This window comes from Ambystoma mexicanum, chromosome 5p (assembly GCF_040938575.1).
Source record: "Ambystoma mexicanum isolate Mex_15411 chromosome 5p, UKY_AmexF1_1, whole genome shotgun sequence".
Taxonomy (NCBI): Eukaryota; Metazoa; Chordata; class Amphibia; order Caudata; family Ambystomatidae; genus Ambystoma; species Ambystoma mexicanum.
The window spans coordinates 984,483,177-984,485,728 of NC_090930.1; the positions used below are offsets into that span (position 1 = coordinate 984,483,177).

Sequence of the window (2,552 nt, forward strand, 5' to 3'; positions counted from 1 at the left end):
GCACGGCGAACTGGCTTGGTTGGGCCCCGCTGGTAAATGATTGCGCATTAAGAGCGCTATGATACGATAAGTAAGCGCTATGCGTAGCGCTGCAAAGTCTTGTCTTTGCTAACCTGTGTTTCCTTCCTTGTAGGTCCTTCCTTCAGCGCGAGTGGAAGGTCCGGAGTGGTGCCAGCCGAGAAGCGACCATCCAGGTAAGCCTTTTGAGGAGTTTGTAATTTGTAAATGTCTCTACTGCTTTCTTTAATGTTGCCTCTATCTTCCTCTTTCAGGTCGTTCTGTCCGGGAGGTGTGCAGATTCGAGGAAGCTGTTCTCAGTAGCTGCGAGTGTTTAAAGATTAAGACTGCAGGTATGATGCTGCTGCTAATGATGTTCCTTTTGTCTTCTTGCAGGTTCTGCTTCTCCGAGGTTCGAGGGAATAGCTGGACACGGTGAGCGTCACGTTGCAAGCTGCAAAGTAACGCGAAGCGTGTTGTCTTGTTCGGGTGTGGTTTAAATAGCCCCAAGAAAATGGTCCAGGTAAAGTAGTCCCTAGGCTACCACACCCAAAACACTAGACCGCATAGCTTGGTTTTTAGGAACCAAGCTATGTGGATGACTCCATGTTGGCTGACAATACAATAAAGTAGTTCCCAAGCACATTGTTTTTCATGGTGTATGAGCCTGGCACCATAGGCGCCAGGACTGGCCCCATGAGGGCTTTTGAAGAGGATGCCAGGCTCTAGAGGCCCGAGTCCTGACTCCACCTGGCCAATGGGTTTTGCCAGAGGGGGTTTTGGGCGAGGGTCGTGACATGATCGAGGAAACCTTAGCAACCATGGCTAAGCAAGGCGAGAGCTCCGAAGGTACCGGAGAATCAAAACATTGCCTACTGCAATACTCTGAAGAGAAGCGTACCGTTTGTTGGGTCCAGTCAATGACAGGATTATGTGTCTGTAACCAAGAAAGGCAGAGTATAATCCCGAACTGTGGGGCTGAGATGAGGTCAAACGTAAAGTACTCAGAAGACCTTCTGATGGTGACATCTGAAGAGGTCCAGTCTGTTCTGTTATCTGACCCAAAACAGATGGGAACCATCGACAGCATGTACTTCCTCAGGGACATCCTTGATGACAATAGGTAGTCCATGGCGACCAGTCAATTGGACATCCATGTAATTTCCGCTAGCACCAGAATCAATCATGACAGGGCTGGAAAATGACACAGAACGAGGGGCAGAAAAACACATACAAAGAGAGGCAAAACAGGCAAAACAGTTGTCTCCTGAGCCTTGTATCTGTTGACTCGTCCTGCAGGCTCGGGTTAAGGACGAGTCTTGGCGTTTCCCATGAACTTAGCTGGTCTTTTGGGGCAGACATGAATGTAATGACCTGCCTGGCCACAATAGAAACAGAGGTTGTTAACCACGCGTCTTTCCCGTTCTGCCTTGGATAGAGGTCCTCGGATAGCCCCTATTTGCATGGGCTCCGCTTCACTGGAAGAGTTAGTAGTACCCGTGTCCGATTTCCCTGAGACGCGGAGATCTGGAACCCGACGTTCTCCACGTCTCTGTCTATGTCTGGCATCAACCTGCAAGACCAGGTCCACCAGTTCCGAGAAAACAGACGGGACTGCTGGTACTACTGATAAAGCATCTTTAAGTTCATCTGAAAGGCCCTTATAGAAAACGGCAGGTTTTTTTGTTCCGGCCACGAGGTTTCAACCGCTAATTGGTTAAAGCGGGCGAGGTAGGTTAAGGCGCAGGCCCCTGAGTGATGGCCAGAAACTCAAGATCAGAGGCCTGCGCCTTATGTCTCATGTCGAACACCGCGTTCATGGCTTGGATGAGGGCCTCAAAATTATACAAGACCGGGTCATCTGCCTCCAAGAGAGGGTTGGCCCAGGCGGCTGCCGTCCCGCCCAAATGCGACAGAACAAAAGCAGCTTTAGTTGTAGCATCTGGAAATGCCAGAGGCCGACAAAGAAAATGCAAACGGCACTGGTTCACAAAAGTGCGATAAGTTTTAGGGTCCCCCATAAAGCGTTCTGGCGGGGCCAGAGAAAAAGGCCCAGGCAATACCACTGGAGTCGGAGCAGGAGGGGTGGCTTGGCGTGCTGGAGGGTCTGCAACTGCTGCAGCCTCACCGAACTCCTCATCAGGAGGTAACGGTTGTATAAAGCTCTGTAACACATCCATACGTTGATGCAAAGTCGTATGGGCCGATGCCATATCATTACGCAAGGCTGATAAGGCTTGCATGAGTTCCTGCACTGGATCCATATTCGCAGGTTTGTAATGTAGGCTCCTTAATCTGTCAAAACCTGGACAGTTCTCACAACAATCCCCTCTCAGTCTGGAGCTAATTTGCAACCAGACTTTCCTCACAAGAGCACGGTCTGTAGGAGTACAATATACCTAACAGACCAGGGGCTTGGGTGAAAAGTCAGGAGCAGCAGCAACATAGCTAGAGGAAACAACAACAACAGCAGTTCAGTATTGTGATCAAGGATACCAACCCTGCCAGTCACCACCCCCTGCTTCCCACTCTTACCTGCTCCATGAAGAAAAAGG

The 2,552-nt window shown here is 50.1% G+C and overlaps 1 protein-coding gene across 1 annotated transcript; it reads right to left on the reverse strand.

Annotated features, from left to right (window-relative positions):
- Window positions 1-1,733: 1,733 nt before the first annotated feature.
- On the reverse strand, window positions 1,734-2,261 carry LOC138480612 (protein LDOC1-like). Its single transcript, XM_069612313.1, has one exon. The coding sequence runs from the start codon at window positions 2,259-2,261 to the stop codon at window positions 1,734-1,736; it is 528 nt and encodes a 175-aa protein (XP_069468414.1).
- Between the last annotated feature and the right edge of the window lie 291 nt (window positions 2,262-2,552).